The sequence below is a fragment of the Cyprinodon variegatus genome, unplaced genomic scaffold (assembly GCF_000732505.1).
Source record: "Cyprinodon variegatus isolate N-32 unplaced genomic scaffold, C_variegatus-1.0 Scaffold1658, whole genome shotgun sequence".
Classification (NCBI taxonomy): Eukaryota; Metazoa; Chordata; class Actinopteri; order Cyprinodontiformes; family Cyprinodontidae; genus Cyprinodon; species Cyprinodon variegatus.
This window is the reverse complement of record NW_015152111.1, coordinates 71,087-88,161: the sequence shown is the minus strand read 5'-3', so window position 1 is coordinate 88,161 and position 17,075 is coordinate 71,087. Positions and strand designations below refer to the sequence as shown.

At 37.4% G+C, this 17,075-nt stretch overlaps 2 protein-coding genes across 5 annotated transcripts in view; both read right to left on the bottom strand.

Annotated features, from left to right (window-relative positions):
- LOC107104226 (ubiquitin-conjugating enzyme E2 G1) overlaps nucleotides 1-3,575 on the bottom strand; it is a 3,764-nt gene extending 189 nt beyond the window's left edge. The window contains exons 1-6 of one of the 4 annotated variants that reach the window (XR_001482235.1): nucleotides 3,349-3,571; nucleotides 2,254-2,356; nucleotides 2,067-2,164; nucleotides 1,755-1,933; nucleotides 1,549-1,652; nucleotides 1-1,464 (exon numbers count right to left, since the gene is read on the bottom strand). The exon at nucleotides 1-1,464 is cut by the window's left edge and continues 189 nt beyond it. Coding sequence is in view for 3 of the 4 variants with exons in the window: in XM_015404169.1 (XP_015259655.1) it covers nucleotides 1,570-1,656; nucleotides 1,755-1,933; nucleotides 2,067-2,164; nucleotides 2,254-2,356; nucleotides 3,349-3,391 (510 nt within the window). In the remaining variant the exon portion in view is untranslated. Of the gene's footprint in view, nucleotides 1,657-1,754; nucleotides 1,934-2,066; nucleotides 2,165-2,253; nucleotides 2,357-3,348 lie in introns of all 4 variants that reach the window. The other 3 variants (XM_015404171.1, XM_015404169.1, XM_015404170.1) reach the window with 3 other exon arrangements.
- An 11,566-nt stretch (nucleotides 3,576-15,141) lies between these two features.
- plaur (plasminogen activator, urokinase receptor) overlaps nucleotides 15,142-17,075 on the bottom strand; it is a 31,151-nt gene continuing 29,217 nt past the window's right edge. Inside the window, exon 5 of the mRNA XM_015404174.1 lies at nucleotides 15,142-15,389. Coding sequence (XP_015259660.1) covers nucleotides 15,142-15,389 — 248 coding nt within the window. The remainder of the gene's footprint in view (nucleotides 15,390-17,075) is intronic.

The following is a 17,075-nucleotide window of genomic DNA, read 5'->3' as shown; positions in this document are numbered from 1 at the left end:
GAAAGTTTCATGTAAACATGGTATTGTCAACAGCTGTAATATGCGACCATCGCTTCTACATATATTTACTAACTTTATATAACACATCAACAGCTGTCTGGTTATGCAAGAAGATGGCCAACTACTTTCATTGTTTTTCAACTAGGAATAATCTAAATGGCTGTTTATGATGGACTTATTGGTTTGGAAATAACCATTTATGCTTTTAAAAAACTTTTTTCTAGTTTGTTTTCATTGAATATGAATGGCATGTCTAAACTTAACTATAAATCAAAATTAATTCCTTACAACATCTCCAATTACAAGAATCGAATAACAAAAGAAACTTCATTATCTATCTAACTGAAAGACACTTCAGCCAGAAGAAAAGCAATTTAATCAAGAATATGAAACAAGAAATGATTATTTAATCATGAATAATGACATAAATATGTGTCATTGCAAAAAGAGCATCTGATTAAATTATGGACCCTCCTTTTTTCAGAACTTTTTCCCAAGTATTTTCATCTTAAACCTTTTCAAATTTGCTGCTTAAAATACGGGCAAAAAAACACTAGGAGCCACATAACCAATCTAAATGTAAAATATTTAGTTTGAGTTATGTTTATCGTAGTGAGATGGCATTTAACTGGTCAAGATTAATAGTTACACAAATTGAGTTTTGCCCATTATTTAGGGACCTTGTTATTGACTAGGAACCACATATGAAAGAACTGCTGTAGATTACCAATTCCAGGGGCCGAAATTAGTGAATGGCAACATGACGGAGTTTAGGAAGTCATAATTGTGATCCTGAGAAGTTGGCACAGGTTATATAAATACAAAGAAAGGTCTTAAATTAATGTATAGGTTTTTAAGCTTTCCAGCAAAAAAAATGAAAATAGCTACATATATTATTATGCATATTTAAATGGCAGAGCTTTAAAAATCCTTAACAATCCTAGGAAAAAAAAAAAAAATCAAACCTTAAGGTCGCACTAAGTGTTTCAAATTTTTTTTTGTTAGACAAAAGGGCCATTTGTGAAAATGTGACAAACACAAAAGGCAACAGTGACTCTTTAACAGCCGTAGAAATAAATATATTCATGAACACGAATTGCGTTGACAACAATCCGGCGAGCTTGTAAGGAGGACAAATGACGACCTAATAAGGAAAGGCTTTTGTCTACACAATCTACTACACTAAATTGCATAAGAAACCTGGTATAAAGTCAAAACTGTTCAGCAGCAGATAAAAAAGCAAATACATTTACAAATGACATATTTTACACAATTAATTTCTTAAAATAAATTAAATAAATATACAATTCCAATAAGGATTCAGGGTAACTTGGCTGGCAGTGTTCTCAAATTGGCTCATCTGGCAGACCATTCACAGAAATGTAGTTGAGGCCAATCGGATCCTTTGACTGGCAAAACAAAGGATGCAAAAGCCTTTTTTCACACTGAAGGCATTTCCTTTAACTGCACAAAAGCACAAGGGAATTCGCATTACTCTTGGGTGTCACATTATGGACACCAGTCTTTCAAACAGGTCAGCTAACTCACTCAGGAAGTAATAGTGGACCCCTAATCAAATGCCATCTCTTGACTTTTCCTTACACAGCGAGCCACTTTTTTCTTGAATTCTCCATTAGGGTCCTCCCTCCATTCTTTCTGTGGGAATAACATCATATTATTAAGAACATGATTACAGATTATGAAACTTTAAAACCAAATTTAGAATCTGGAACACAGAAAGTAGCATAACCCACTGCAGCATCCACATTCGCTGGTGAATCACTGTTTGGGTCAGCAAGCATGGAGATAACGCTAATCATGATTGTCTCAACGGTGTGGATTGGAAGCCAGCGCTCTTCAGGCTTTTCATAACCAAACTTGTCTTCTCCTGGCTCGTGCAAAATTGAGATGCAAACATCCCCGTTCTTTGCCACTGTGAAGAACATTTTCGATAACAATGCACACTCTTCAGTCAAAGAAAAATGTTTGGCTCTTTATCTGCAATACTTATGAGATAATGAGGCAATTAAACTTTTAGGTAACGGAACTCAGAGATGTGACTTTACCGTTTGGATGCCAAATCTCAGTGATGAATTTCATCTTTGGTGGCCGCAGTGGATAGTCGTAGGGAAACGTTAGGTATGCTTTGAAAAAACCCCCTTCACTGTGAAAAAAAAAAATGAGCATGATTTTTAAAAATCTATTATGAGTCTTTTAATTATTTTGTAACTCTTCTTATCGAAATGTTCTCACAAAAGGGTGTCTTGTGGACCAATAATCACAACTTCCCACTTATATATGTCGTCATCGTCTATCAAGCCAGCTGAAAATCCCTCCACTGGGTTCTTGTTGAGCTCTGGCAGAAGAAAGAACACTGTAGTTTTAAAATATTTTCCCTAACATATGATTAATAAAGCAAAACCTACACATGGCCAATAACTACAGAAACAAAAAAACTAATAATTCTTAGAATATAATGTCTAAGAAATGCAATGAAAGGAGGACATTATCCCCTGTCCCACTGGTACATTGACATTGAAGCAATCTCTATCAAAATCATATTTAATTAGACAGTGTTATCAACTTTGCTAGATGACAAGCAGATCAAATATGGAAAAAACAGCAATGTATTGATTCATATTCATATAAAATACCTGGGTTTTGAACTCTGCAAGTCAGACTTTGGACAAAACTGAACTTGGTGTCAGTCCTTAAGATTATCGTACAACTTTTTATCCATATTAGAACCCAAACATTGTCTTCTTACTGATGAGAAATATTTTTATTATATTCATTTAGGTAACTATACAGATTACTGCCAAGAGATTCATGTTTTCTTCATTATCATACAAAAATAATCATGTGCTCTCCAAAATGATATATGAAAGCAAACAAGTCAATGGGCTTGATTAAAAGTTTACCAACGGTCAAACTAGTAAATTTAGCCTAGCAGCTCACAAAAAACTCACAGAAATAATAAGTTCAATGTATTAATTTGAGATCTACATTTATTCATAGCAATTGTTTACAGATTAAGTACAGTGTTTTCACGTAAAGGTGTTGGACTACTACTAACGCCTTTAGCTGTGTTACTGATCAAGGCAGAGTACATTATTAGATTTTTTTTTTCTTTTTCAGTTGCAGCTTTATGTTACAAGCTAACCAAAAAAGTGTATCCGTACGCTGAGGTGTGTTGACAAGGGGACCATTTATTGTTTATGTGTTAGCTCTCCGAACTCAGTCCGATCGCATATACGCCGCTTATCACAGTTTGCTTTGAAGCTAACGTTAGCATATGGGTTTAACAACCAACCTTTGTTTTGACGTGAGCACTGATGTTTGTATTACCTGCTAACTGTTTTCGAAGAAGTAATGCTGATTGTTCGGTCATGGTATGAAAATTGAAGCGTGGGAAAACACTGTCTGAAGACAAACACCTTCGGGGGAAAAACAGAGTTATAACTGGAACAGAAACCGAGTGCCGCGATAACAACTGCTGGCTACTTTGACAGTTTGTCTCCTAGATTAGGGTATGCGCATGCGTGTCTATATAGCTGCGTCTCAATTCGCAGGATGCGTCCTTCGAAGGAACCAGCCTACCCAGCCTCAGGAGGACCCAGCCTTCGGAGGATGCTCTGGAGGATCCTCAGCGGTTGGCAAATGGGACGGTCTAGCCTTTGGAGCACTTCCTGGTTGCGACACGACGTCATCACGTCTACCCCAAAACAGCGCCAAACAAAATCCGACAGCTCGAGAAATGCGGAAAGAAACAACAAAAACAACAAAAAAAATAGATATGGAATTTTTTATTTTTTTTTTACTTGTCATTTGAGGAGGAGAGTTGGCTTTGACGGCTTCGGCGGCAGCAAAACAGGTGTTATACCGAGAAATGCATGCCTGCTGAGAATTGCATCCCCTCTCGCGGGAGCGCGCATCGCTCCACTCTCGCATATTGATGAGAAAACTACGGAAGAGGATTAAGGAAAAACAAAATTTTAATAAAGCAGACTGGATTAAATTTAGATTCTTGAGTCAAATAAACTTGGAAAAAGTAGATATGAGAATGAATATAAATGATGTAAACAAAAAAAAAAAATAGTAAGATAATTATGGAAGCAGCCGACCATTCTATAAAGAAAACAGGGTGTAAAAATTATAAGAAAATGGTACCATGGTGGACAAATGAATGTGAAGTAAAGAAGCAATGAAAGTAAGAAATAAAGCATTTAAGGTACTAAAAGGTAATCCAATTTATAATAATTTAACTGATTATAAAAGAAAGCAAGCAATGGTAAGGAGAACTATTAGGAATGCAAAAAGAGAATATTGGAGAAATTTTTGTAGCACAATAGGGAAAGACACAAAAATAGAAAAAAATTGGTAAGTAAATAAAAGAATGAATGGAATAAAGAGAGAGTTTGAATATTTTAATAATAGACAATAAAAAAAATAATAGTTCAAATAATATTAGCGAAGAGGGTAGAAAAGGAAGAGAATATACAAAACGTAAACATAAAGATTTACCAGAGTGTGTTTAAGAAACAAACAATTTATTGAATGTTGAGTTTACAAAGTCGAACTGAATGACGCACTGAGGAAGACAAAAAATACAGCACCAGGTAAAGATCAAATTTGGTATAGAATGATAAGTCAACTTAGTGAAAAATCCAAAGATATAATATTGCAACTATGTAATAAAATTTGGGACAAGGGAAAATTACCGACAAACTGGAAAGGATCAAATATAGTACCAATAGCTAAACCAGGAAAAGATCATTCAAATCCACAGAATTACAGACCAATAGCTTTAACATCAAATCTATGTAAAATAATGGAAAGAATCATTAACAATAGATTAGTATATTATTTAAATAAAAAATTTCATATGTCAAAATATCAAAGTGGTTTTCGAAAAGGGAGGTGTACTAATGATCCAACACTATGTTTAGAGCATGAAATTAGGAGAGCACAAGTAAGTAAGGAAAGTGTAGTGGCAGTATTTTTTGATATAGAAAAAGCATATGATATGATGTGGGTTAAGGGATTATTAATTAAATTATACATGTTGGGTATTAAAGGAAAAATATTTAAATAGTTTAAAGATTTTTTAACAAATAGGAAAATACAAGTTAGAATTGGTGAAGTCATCTCAGAAAATTATATAGTAGAAAATGGAACTCCGCAGGGTAGTATCATAAGTCCATTACTGTTCTCAATCATGATAAATTATGCAGATGATGGAGCTGTTTGGAACAGAGGGAAAAATGTAGATTTTATTGTAAAAAAAAAATTACAAGAGATTATTATTGAAATAGAGAAATGGGCGTTGCAATGGGGATTTAAGTTTTCAGTTGAAAAAACAAAAGTAGTGATATTTAATCAGAAAAAAGTAAATAAGGAAATCAAATTAAAACTATACAGCCAAGGATTAGAACAAGTAAAATGTATAAAATTTTTTGGATAATGGTTTGACGAAAAATTAAAATAGAATATTCATATTCAAAAAGTTGTTGATAAATGTAAGAAGATTTTAAATATTATGAGATGCTTGGCTGGCAGTGACTGGGGAGCAGATAGGCAATCACTAAAACAGATTTACACAAGTATGACTAGATCCAACATAGACTTTGGATAGATACAAATAGATATATATATAGAAAGATATATAGATTGGTAGATAAATACATCAAGAACCACACTGCATACAGTAAGTGGCAGTAATGCTACTCAAAGTTTGTTGCCAACCACCAATAAACCAAAAGAAGAAGAAGAAGAGGATTAGGGCCACTGAAAAAAATAAATAAAAGTTAACTGATTTTTAAAATTTCTTTCAGTTTATTATGGTAAAAAAGCCAGAATTATGAGAAAAAAGTCAGAATTCTGAGATTAAACTCAGAATTCTGACTTTTTTCTCAGAATTCTGACTTTAATCTCAGAATTCTGACTTTAATCTCAAAATGTTGGATCTTAATGTAGATGGGCACCATGAAGGAAGAGATGTGGGAGCACTCAGCTTCACTGACAAAGATGTGAGTTTTTTGAGAGGGCCAATGACACATTGGTGGAAAATGACGGAATTAGGCAAGTTTTTAAGTGCCCGAGGGGTCCCCTTATTAATGGAGGAGCAGAAGATCATTAAAACAAGAGAGCTAGTCTCTAAAACAGACATGTATGGAAGAGGATTAGGGCCACTGGGAAAAAAAAAAAAAGTTTACTGATTTTTAAATTTTAATTCAGTTTAATATGGGAAAAAAGTCAGAATTCAGATTTTTTTTTCTCAAAAGTCTGACTTTAATCTCAGAATTCAGATTTTTTTCTCAGAATTCCAACTTTAATCTCAGAATTCTGACTTTAATCTCAGAATTTTGGATCTTAATGCAGATGGGCACCATGAAGGAAGAGATGTGGGAGCACAAAGCTTCGTTGCCAAAGATACGAGTTGTTTGGGAGGGCCTGGTGGAAAAAGACAGAATTAGGTGACTTTTTACGTGCCAGAGGAGTCCCCGATGATGCCATTTCATTAATGGAAGAGCAGAAGGTGAGTAAAACAAGAGAGTAGTCTGTAAAACAAACACGGCTATGGCTTTATGCTAACATGTTTGTTAGATTAAGTTGATGGAGATTGTCAACATAATAGACAACAGAGGCAGTGGTTTAACAGCGGAAGCTATGGTTGGATTTATAATTTAAAATGGTTTACTTTTACTGTTAAGACCTGGAGCTTAGATGGCTAGCCGGTCCTAATATCAGCTGCTTAGGCTGATATTCAGCAGACAATGTTTAGCAGACCAAGAGTTATTTAATAAACATTACATAAATGTGACGGTGGCAGGCTTCAGTCACAGCTCACTAAATGAAACAATGCGGTGCTTAAACTTTTTATACATTTTTTAAAAACATGATTGTCGGAACCCACTGTAGCTTTGAACTGTGACCACAGGGTGGAGTGATGACGTTAGTGCAACCAGTGGGAACGCAGAATGACTGGATGGATGGATGGATGGATGGATGGATGGATGGATGGATGGATGGATGGATGGATGGATGGATGGAGAGAAACAGACTATTAACAAACGTAGAGATTAGGTACAACACACAAACATCAACATTATAAATCGGATGATTTATAATGTGATTTATAATGTTGATGTTTGTGTGTTCTACCTGTAATACTTTTTACCTTAAATGGACTGTAAGTCGTAATCTCTTTTTACATCACAATGAATTATTTTCTTTTCTTTTTTTATAATGGGTGATCAATTTCCTTAAAGGGTACATTAAAGCTCCCTTCTTCCATTATTTGTATCCCTCCTCAAAACAGTAGCTAGCCCTTATGTTATTTACAGCCAGTTTTTCCTACCTATGGCTGCTATGTTAAGGGTGCTCCAATTGGTTTGTAGGGAAAATATTTTCAAAACTAATAATTTACTTGTTCTTTGTGCTTAGATTGACTGTGATGTCATAGCGCTGATGGATGATGCAACTCTGGCAAATTACATCCCCTCCTATGGAGACCGAATTGCCCTCTTCAATTTCTGCAGCAGCAAACAACAACCCTCAAAAAAAAAAAAATCAAGGACTTCTGCAAAGGCTTAGTGAGAAAATGAAAAACAGATAGGGAAGTGCAACAGAGAACACCTCACATGAAAGAACAAGGCAGACAAAGAAGCAGAAAGCAACACGAAATGTCGAGATAGGAAGGATCCATTGTGATGGAAAAGTAACCAAACAGGTGAGAGCGGAGCAGGAAGGCGGCACTAGAAAAATTCAGATGTCCACTGATGCTGGATTAAAGGATATTCTTCGAGAAGTAAAGAAACTGTTTTTTTCCTGATGGCATATCACCTAAGGGACTGAAACAGATTTTGAATTTGAGGTTTGGGACTTTAAAGAGAACCACCTTACTGAAGACACCTGCCAGAGTATTGGCACTATGTATGAAGCAGCAAGGCTGACAATGTTGCGCTTCTACATTTCAACAAAGCTGAAAGATCCTAAAGAAGATGAAAGTGAGAAATCTGATGTCATATTTGTCTTGGAAAGCAATAGCAGTAAAATTAATCCTTTGCAAGGGGTGGAACTCAGGAATAGTTATGCTGAAGTCCAACCTGGATTGGACAATTTAGATGATTCAGAAATCACTTTCGGTCCCATTCTTGATGCTGAAGAAGATTCGGAAGAAACATTAATCTATGAGGGTTTTCTTGCACCACTTACAGAGGATGTAACAACAATCACTGTATGTTACACCAACACTTTAAATTAAATTATTACTGCTTTCTCTGATGCCGAAATTATGAGAAAAATTATGAAAGTGAAGCGCATACTTCCAGACAACAAAGAGGAAGCTGGCAATGGATCGGGGATACTGAGAGATGGACTCACCTGCTTCTGGAATGAATTCTATGAGCGATGCACTCTTGGGACAACAGTTAAAGTGCCATTCATTCGCCATGATTTCACTGCTGAGAAATGGAAGGCAGTTGGGCGAATACTTTTGAAAGGTTACCAGGACTGTCAGTATTTTCCAAATAAACTTGCAATCCCCTTTCTTGAACAAGTGCTTTTCAATGGTGTTTACAGTGATCTTCAAGGACACTTTCTGCAGTTTGTCAGCAGCCAAGAATGTGAGGTTTTGAGGAAAACAGTCAAGAACTTTTCTGCTGTTGATTTAGATGATCTTCTGGAAGGTCTTGATAGTTATGGCTGTAGAAAACAAATAACTGCTGAAAATCTTTCTAACATCGTTTAGATGTTAGGAAGATTTGTGCGCTTAATAGTACACAAAGAGCTTGTCCAAAACACAATGTTTGTCATTGACTGCTGGAGGGAGGTCATCTATCCACATCTTTCCATTACTCCAGAGGAACTAATTAAGTTGTTTTCAGACCTGCAACCAACACCAAGAAAAGTCTGCCAACTGCTGAAATTTGAAGAGGATTTGTCTCCCATGCAAAAAGAAGTGGGAAACTATCTCAAAAGATTCATCAGAGAGCTGGATGATGATAAAATTCATGAGTTTATGCGATTCTGCACTGAATCGGATCTTATAGTAACAAATAGTATTTATGTGGAATTTCAAGATATGACAGATTTCACAAGACGACCAGTGGGACACACATGTGGAAGCATTCTACAAATAACTGATAGCTATGAAAACTTCCCTGACTTCCGTTCTGAATTTAATGCAATTCTTGAAAGCAATGTGTGTATAATGGACATTGTCTAGACTCTTAACTCTCCACTACATTTGAAATACTTATGCAGACTACAGCAGGGCTGTAAAAAGACATAGATTATACATTTTAAACTCATGAAAATGTCTCCTTTTCTAAAAAAAAAAAAAGAAAGAAAAAAGAGATAATTTAACCTTTTGTGCCTGAAAACCAGTTTTGGCTAAAATATTCCTGTTTCTTAATATGCCTATTTTCGGAACCTATGGTTGAATTTGTCAAGCACAAATAAATACACTGTTTATTACTGTAACAGGAGCTGTTTTCACCAGACCAAGTTATCCAGCTGCATGCTAGAAACTAAGCAGCAAAAATAAAAAAAAATCAGTTGATACCTATAAATTAGTGTGAAGTTTTTTACTCTGTTTTCCTTAATATTTCACATATTTTGTGACAGTTTGGCACAGACTCTTGTAAGTAAGGAGTAAGAATAAATAATCCAGGTTTAAAATTCTTTACGGCTTATGCAATTGTTTGTTAAGGTAAATTGAGGTATCAGACTTCTTTTTTCGCATTTGAACATAAATGACCATGTTTATGGCTTTTCCAGTTTTGTCTAAATATCTCATTGATTCTAAACATATATATGTTTCATGCACCAATCAAGTTCAGCGTTCTTGTGATGAATCCACTGATCCTTATGTAAGCGCCTGAACTTACATGAGAATTTCTATCCTGTATCACTTAATACTACTAGTAGTAGGTTAAGAAGAGTAGAAGTTATTTGAAGTATGCGCCTGTGAGAGTGTGATATGTTGATGTCTTTCCCCCCCACCAGGGACGTGGCTAGACCTATTTTAGGGTGGCTGAAGTCATCCCTTCGTTGGTATTAGCCACCCCATAATTATTTTGCGATTTTTATTGTTATTTTTTTATTTATTGATTTTTTTTCCATATAACCCCAAACAATTGCAGTAAAGCACTGAAAACGAGCCACCAAGAAGGCAAGTTAATCTGAAGATAAGTTCCTGTTAGTTTATTTACAAACACAATTATTTATACAATTATTAATATCGTTAGGATATTCATTTCCTTCATTGGCTCCGCGTCCAGCGTCACGTCACGTGGTACACGGCCATCAACTGGACCATAGCAGCTGTGCAGTGCAGCNTTGTATGGATTCGTGCAGCGACTGCAGTGACAGGCCTGCACAAAAGTTACTTTCAGCAGAAGCAGCGCTTACAGTGCCCCGGTTGGGGTTCTTTGCTGGACTAGCTGACAGAACTTCTTCCTCCTCCGACCAGTCGATGGCGGCCTGCATGAGCTCACTGAATTTTTTAGATTCCCTCCCCTTAATCTGCCTCTTCATCTCTCTGCGTAAGGAATCGTCATGCAATCCCAACACAAACTGCTCCATGAGCACTAAATCTGGATCTTGGAAGCGCTTTTCGTCACGTCTTATTAATCGACTAAGTTTCTCCTGTAGATCATAAGCAAATGCCCTAATTTTTTCACCAGCTACTTGCTTGCGGTCATAGAACTCTCTTAGCCTTGTGCCTACAGGGACTTTGTCACCATACACCTCCTCAAGGACCTTGAACACAGCCTCAGCATTTGTAGCGCTACTCTCCAGCATGAGCTTAACAGTTAGTTTTGCTTCTCCTTTCAGGTGTTGCTTTATGAGTTCCACTTTATCCTCTTCAGGGATTTTACATACTTTAAAGTATGATTTAATTGAAGCAATCCACTCTTCTATACATTGCTCATCACTTGCTTTACTGCCTGTGAAATCTGTGCACTTTCTATCTCTCTGTACATAGACAGTAGGTTGTTTTTTCTGTTCAAGCACCACTTTTGCCATTGCCATAGCCTCTCTTTGATCTTTTCTGGCCTGTTCAAGTAGTGCTGTTTGTTCTTTCATATGCGAGGATTGTTCATGAAACCTTGCTTGGAGTTCTTCAAACTGCGCACGCAGCTGATTCATTTCTTCTGAGTCTGACATTTTAACTGGGCTTGCTAATAAGCAACACAGATATTCGTGCTGTTCGTGACGCTAAATTTAAGCGCCTGAACTTACATGAAAATTTCTATCCTGTATCACTTAATACTACTAGTAGTAGGTTAAGAAGGGTAGAAGTTATTTGAAGTATGCGCCTGTGAGGGTGTGATATGTTGATGTCTTTCCCCCCCCACAACTTAGAATAAATCACCAGTTTGCATAAACAATTATATTTTATTAGAGCTTCAAGCTCAGAAACTGGTAAATGGAAATGGAATAGTAAATTGCTTTTTTTCAACGAAACAATCAGACCATAAAATAAAAGTTGGCCTGGATTAATCAACAGAAAATTATGTCACCAAATAGCCTTCAGAGGCACTTAAATGCAATCAGTTCCTCATGAACCCAAACTCTTATTTTGAATCGAAATTTAAAAAAAAAACCTCAAAACTATCAAATATGTCCCGGGACCGTACTAACTGAAATGCTGGATCATTTAACAGTAACCTCATTTGAAAATGCAAACCGTGGTGAGACAACCCCAATTTACCCACATAAAGTAAACATCATCAGTGTTACCGCCAGTCTAGGCATACAAATACATCACAAACATACAGCAAAACAATATAGGCAATAACGTCACGGCGTCCCGAATGTCCACCAACACAACTGTAAGCACAGTTCCTTGGAATCGAATACCGGTTATCCGTTCGGTGAGACCCCGCCCCGCAGCTGCACAAAAGTTCTGTCCCCAAAGTGCAAAAGGCTCCTTAAAGCAATGCTGTCTTCGGTGAAGTCAGGTGGCAGGGTATACTCACAGTTCCATAGAAGAGAAGAAGGGAGAGGATAGAGAAAGGAATGTTCGATCTGTTCGGATCGGAGCGAACCAACGTTCATGGACCCCAGCGCCGTCTTCTCGCTGCGGCTCGCCAGCTGTCACCACTCGCACGGTTCCAACACCCGAACTTTTCTTAAGACAAGTTTACTTGCAGGCATATATCTTCACTGCACCAAACTCCTCTGGCTGTCGGCGTCCGCAGCACGGTCGGAATTCCCCCTCTGGCGTCCACTGCCCGGTCGGAATTCCCCCTCCTTCCTTCTTCTGCTCCACATCTCCACTCTCTCTCTACACCTGACGCTCTCCCTCCTTGGCCGAGCGTCACGTCACGTTACTCCCCACATATGAATTAAGAGAAATAAAAATTTTCCGACAACAGGGAAAAAAGTGGACACAATAAGCGCCATTATTAGCACCTGCTGATGGGAAAATGATGCTGTCAGTGTTGTTTTTAACAGCCATCTTAGATTTAGTCTTGGTCTTCAGAACCATTATTAGATTTAATCGCATTTTAGTCATTATGATATGTGATGTTTTTAGTCGATTTTAGTCGGCTAAAACTTTAAAAGTTTTTAGTCTAGTTTTAGTCAGTTTTATGTTGCAAAAAAAAAGTTAACCTTAACAATTATGAAAAACAACCAGATTCGTTACCAGGCTGACAGCTGTTGCCTAGATACTACAATTGCTGGTATAGAATGTTGCCGCGCAGTTCATCATTACTATTGCGCAGAAAACTTTGATTTTTAGAATTCAAATACCTTTTTTTTATAAATCAATGCCCTACTTTATAAAAAAAGGTGTGCCAAAAAGCTTTGAAAATAACAGATCTATTTCAACACATCATATTGGTTAAAATAGCAGAGAGACAAGCTAACAAAATGTACAATAAAGGATAGGTTTTAGATATACAAGGTTTCCATCGTAAAGCAAACACTTTCTGGTCTACTAAGAATTATGTATTACACACAGATCAATAAAACTGATCCAAAAAAGCAAAGAAATAAAACAGTCTTTCTTCTACATTGGCAATTTTGGCTTTATTTCTTCAATTTGTCCCTTGGTTAGTGCTGCTCATGGGTCAAAGTAGGTTTAAATTCACAGGGTTTTGATCTAAAGAATACACAGAGAACCTACATAATTGCCTTGTAATGACATGGCTATCCAGACCTAAATCTAATAAATATGCTAACTAAAATTTTGAAATATTTTAAATAAGGAAATAGAGAAAATGTTTTAATGACAATAGAAAGAAACATTTAAATCATATTTAAGTAGACAGAAATGAGAACAATTAGAGACAAAATATTCAAAGATCTATGTACCTTACCAGGCTCTTTATCCAAAAATAAACAGCATGCAAGAGCAGAAAGGACCCTTTCAATCCATGTTGTCGGAATTTTTTTTATCTCTCTTCTATTATATATTAATTTATCCTATTTACTCACTATAAAAGTTTTCACCCAGTCTGTTTCACCTTGAAGGCCACATGATTCTCTGCAGGATGATGTTTGTAGAACAGACATAGCTTCTTCCCATAACAAACCAGATTCTTTCTCAAGGTTTATTCATAACATGTTAGTGTTTAACCAAAGTGTCTGTACTTTGTTTTGACTTTGATTACTTTTGCATTGTTGTAAGTAAAAGGGGACGAATGCTGCTCTAGCAGAACAGGGCAGAATGCTGTGCCATTAGGGCTGTATGATGAACTGTTATCTCTTTGCAAAGATATGAATAAATGTGCTGACTGAGTGAAATCCATCGATTTCCGTTTATTTAACTAGGGTGAATAGTTGAATACTTTTTTCCTACGACAATCCACTAGCCTGCGAGGATGATAACATGAACCAGGGACTTAAAACTCAAAAAACAAACATGAAGAACTGACACAACTGAAACATAACACAAATAAACAATAAGGATCTGGCCCTGATAGCTGGGCTGTATATATAGCAGAGGGAGCAAGTGAATAAGATTTATGATAATTATAGAGTAGGGAGGGAACAGCAGGTGAATGAAGGGAGCAATTAGATCAGCTGCCAAGGCTGATTTGAGGACATTGATTCCTAAAATTCATCAAAGCATAATACTTGCCTCAAAGGTTTGTTTAATATTAGGCCTACACTGTTCTGGGCAGCTGATTACTGCTAATAATATTCTGCTGATACATGGAATCCAAGTTTGGTCATAAACAATGGAGGGAGACAGCAAAGGGCAAAAAGATGCACATAGAAGGAGACAAAGTTATAAACTTGTAGGGCCATTTTAAACTTCAGCAAAGAGAAAGATTCTTAGAGTTTGACGACTGGCATCGACTGAGCTGTAGCTTACCTCTCAACGATCCTCAATGCTGAGTAACACTGTGGTCAGCTCTTCAGCAAGGAGAGTTGCAATTGACTGTTCCAAAAGATGTGAGATGATCTCATCACTTATTTGGAATATTTGGACATGCTTGGATCTAGCTGTAGGACAGGGAAATGTCAACGTAAGCAAGACAGAATATAACTGAAAAAAAAAAACTCTAAATACATTCAAAACTAAAACTTCACTCTAGAGAATTGTTTCAATATTCAGCAATATTTTACCTGAACCAAATATAAATAAACCAATCTTTCTATGTTATCAAATTCAACTTACAGAAAGCATAGCCACACACATTGGGTGGGGCTATGTATAAATTAAATGCAAGGAATCTATTGTAAAGTAACAGTAAAAAATGACCTAAAATATTTTATTAATGTCCCACTCCAGGGGTAATCAGTGGTGGTTTTTCCATTTGTAACTCTTTTTTTTTTTTTTTTTTTTTTTTACAGTGTCCTGTCTGGCAATGTGGAAATAAGAAGAATAATCTTGATGCCAAAAATAGCTCAACAGATTTTACTTTCACATGGGGAGTAGTATGGCTCTTAGCATAGCCAAAGACCCACTCCCCCAGAGCACCAAGGCAGGGGGACCCAAAACCAAAGTTGCCCATAGGGATTCCCCAGACAAAAGGTGCCCAAGAAAGCCCAAACCAGGAAATCCACCCCCCCCCACCAAGGGAAGATCCCCCAGCTGGTGCAATGCCAAAGCCCCCAGGAGCCACGGGGACGGGCCAGTGGGCTCCACCGCCAGCCAGCCTCCCTGAAGTGGAACTAGCCATGGGCCCCAGGTACCCGAGGCCCCACCGCTGCCCCGCCCCCTGGCGGGAGCCCCGACCCAGGCCCTGCGAAGAAGCCCCCAGGAATAAGCCAGTACCAGCCATGGCCTCCACCCTCAAACAAAGAGCACCACCAATACACCGGTGGGCCAAAGTGCCAGTCAGTGGATGAAGGCAAGACAGGCTCCACACTTAGAGGAGACTTGAGATGTTCTCGGGAGACTGTAGCAGTCAGACCCGAACCTGATAAGTAGAAAGAAAGAAAAGAACATATACAGAATCAGTCACACCTTCCCACCAACTCATTTTCATGCGGGAAACAGAGGGACAGAGGGAAACAGAGCGAAGTCGCTGTTCTCTCTGTTACTGCTGGGACGGCTGCCGGGTCTGACTGCCTTTAATTGCTTTTGTGGCCAACGCTGCTTGCTGAAGACAGTAAACACACGGCAAACAGCACATACTGTTGCTAAACTTGGGTTATGCTTAATGCATGAACCAGGCCCTGGCAGCCAAATCACGTTTAATTTTTGGCTTCCACACCTCTCCATGTGGAGGAAAAATCAACACAGCTTGAGTCAGTGTTTAGGAGTACTGACACAAGTGTGACCTTCATCAGGGAGGGCTTACCATGCAGGCAAAGTTAGCAACTGAGTGGGGCCTCCAACCAGCACACCTCTGACAGCACCCTTTCTTACCAAAGAAGATTCATAGATGTATCCTAATCCTGTTTCAAAAGATACATTAAACCCCCAAATTACAACAACTCTAAATGTTTTAATCAAAAAACAGCTTTTATTGTAATTCATATAATCAAATAATGTGACAATACAAGGGTAGAAAATTAAGACAGAAAAACTTGGTATTACGCATACTTAAAACCACAACCTCGCAACTATCTGCACACACGGTAACACAATGGCAGTTTTTTTGTCCTTTAGTGACCAGGACAGCAGTTTAGGCCAGGGATGTTGATCTACCTCATCTATTAGATGGAAGAAAAAAACAACAATAAAACCTCCAACAGAAAGATGGATTTATAGCCTCTGCTGTCGATAAAGTCTCGGTGCCCTGTGAATCTTTGCTCACAGAAAAAGAAAAATCATCAACCTGAAGCAAAGATAAAGATTAAACCTGAATACTGACTAGGAGCAAGAATGATATAAGTTGCAGTTAATTATCAAATAACCCTAAATAATGTGGGGTCAAGCATTACTTTAATAAGCATCATTATCGATGTTGTGAAGAACAGAGAACAGATGGACCTAAAAGCACTGGTTATAATAGAAAAAGTCATGATTCCTCTTTTTAATACCTTTAATACAGCTAGAAGCTGTATTTGCCTCAAGGGTGCATAGCAAATGCTACTTTCTCTCACTGCTGTTATTGTAATGTTTTTTCTTATCTTTACATACCTTTAATAGGACTACGTACCAAACGTGTATGTGAGAGTGTGTGAAGAACGTTGATGAGATGCAAAATAATCAGTAGCCAGTTCGATAAGGTTTCCTTTTAGGTTTATATTTTGTAAATATCAGTGCCTCACCAACTATAAGCCTCACCGCATGTCACGTAGTGTCACGTACACAAATAACAGGAAATAATACCTCAAATCATAACTGTGACCTATTTTTTCAACTTACTGAAAGCTGCCAGGATGTACACCAACCACAAAACCTCTCAATAACCTCCTGACTACCAGTAGTTCAAATTTGTCCTCTGCAGAGGACATTTGTAAACTTGAATATCTCCCACCCACTGCATACTACTGAATTAATTCCTTTTGGTATCTACAGAGGACATTTAGGGCTTTTCAATGATACCAAATGTGAGGGGGTGGGGCTTTTGTACCTTCTTTTACCTCATTCAGAAAATGGCAGCCATCAGTACAAGCGGATTTTATGGGAAGAGAAAATGTAAGTGCCTAATACT